We start from the raw sequence: 559 nt of genomic DNA on the forward strand, positions 1-559 counted from the left end.
AAGTTGCAGAGCTGCCTCTCACTCACACTGACAGAGGGATGCCTTGCTGGGACCCCGCCACCTCCACCACATTCAAGCCGACGAGGATCCAGAGCAGGAGAAGGCTGGTGCTGTGAGCGTGAGAGAGCAGGGTCCTCCAGCCCCCCAGCATCTTCAGCTCCGCGAACAAAAAGATGTGTACAGTAAAATCCCGTCCCAGCACCGTGCTGGACTGCTGGACCCCGGTGCACCGTCTCCAGCCGCGTTACTGCCGGCACGTACCCTACTGTATATGACTGGAGAGAGAGAGAGAGAGAGAGAGAGAGAGAGAGAGAGAGAGAGAGAGAGAGAGAGAGAGCGCATCACCCCCTGCCTCCATCCTCTGCTCCCTCTGCCTCTCTCTGAAAAGGGAAAAGCCCCCTCAGACGTCTCTCCGCTGCAAGAATCACGGATGTTTTTAGTTGATTCCTGGAGGCGCGCAGTCGTCCGCTTGTTTGCAGCGCAGCCTGGGAAAAAACTGGAGGAGATGAAGTCTGCAGAATAAGATTCCTGGAGACGAGAGGGCCTCTTTTGTTCAGTT

At 56.5% G+C, this 559-nt stretch overlaps 1 protein-coding gene across 1 annotated transcript in view; it reads right to left on the reverse strand.

Moving 5' to 3' along the window:
* LOC143330730 (voltage-dependent calcium channel subunit alpha-2/delta-3-like) overlaps window positions 1-167 on the reverse strand; it is a 31,183-nt gene extending 31,016 nt beyond the window's left edge. Inside the window, exon 1 of the mRNA XM_076747480.1 lies at window positions 27-167. Within this exon, the coding sequence (XP_076603595.1) occupies window positions 27-151 (125 nt within the window). The 5' untranslated portion in view covers window positions 152-167. The remainder of the gene's footprint in view (window positions 1-26) is intronic.
* Window positions 168-559: the final 392 nt, after the last annotated feature.

Source organism: Chaetodon auriga, chromosome 2, assembly GCF_051107435.1.
Source record: "Chaetodon auriga isolate fChaAug3 chromosome 2, fChaAug3.hap1, whole genome shotgun sequence".
In the NCBI taxonomy this organism is placed as follows: Eukaryota; Metazoa; Chordata; class Actinopteri; order Chaetodontiformes; family Chaetodontidae; genus Chaetodon; species Chaetodon auriga.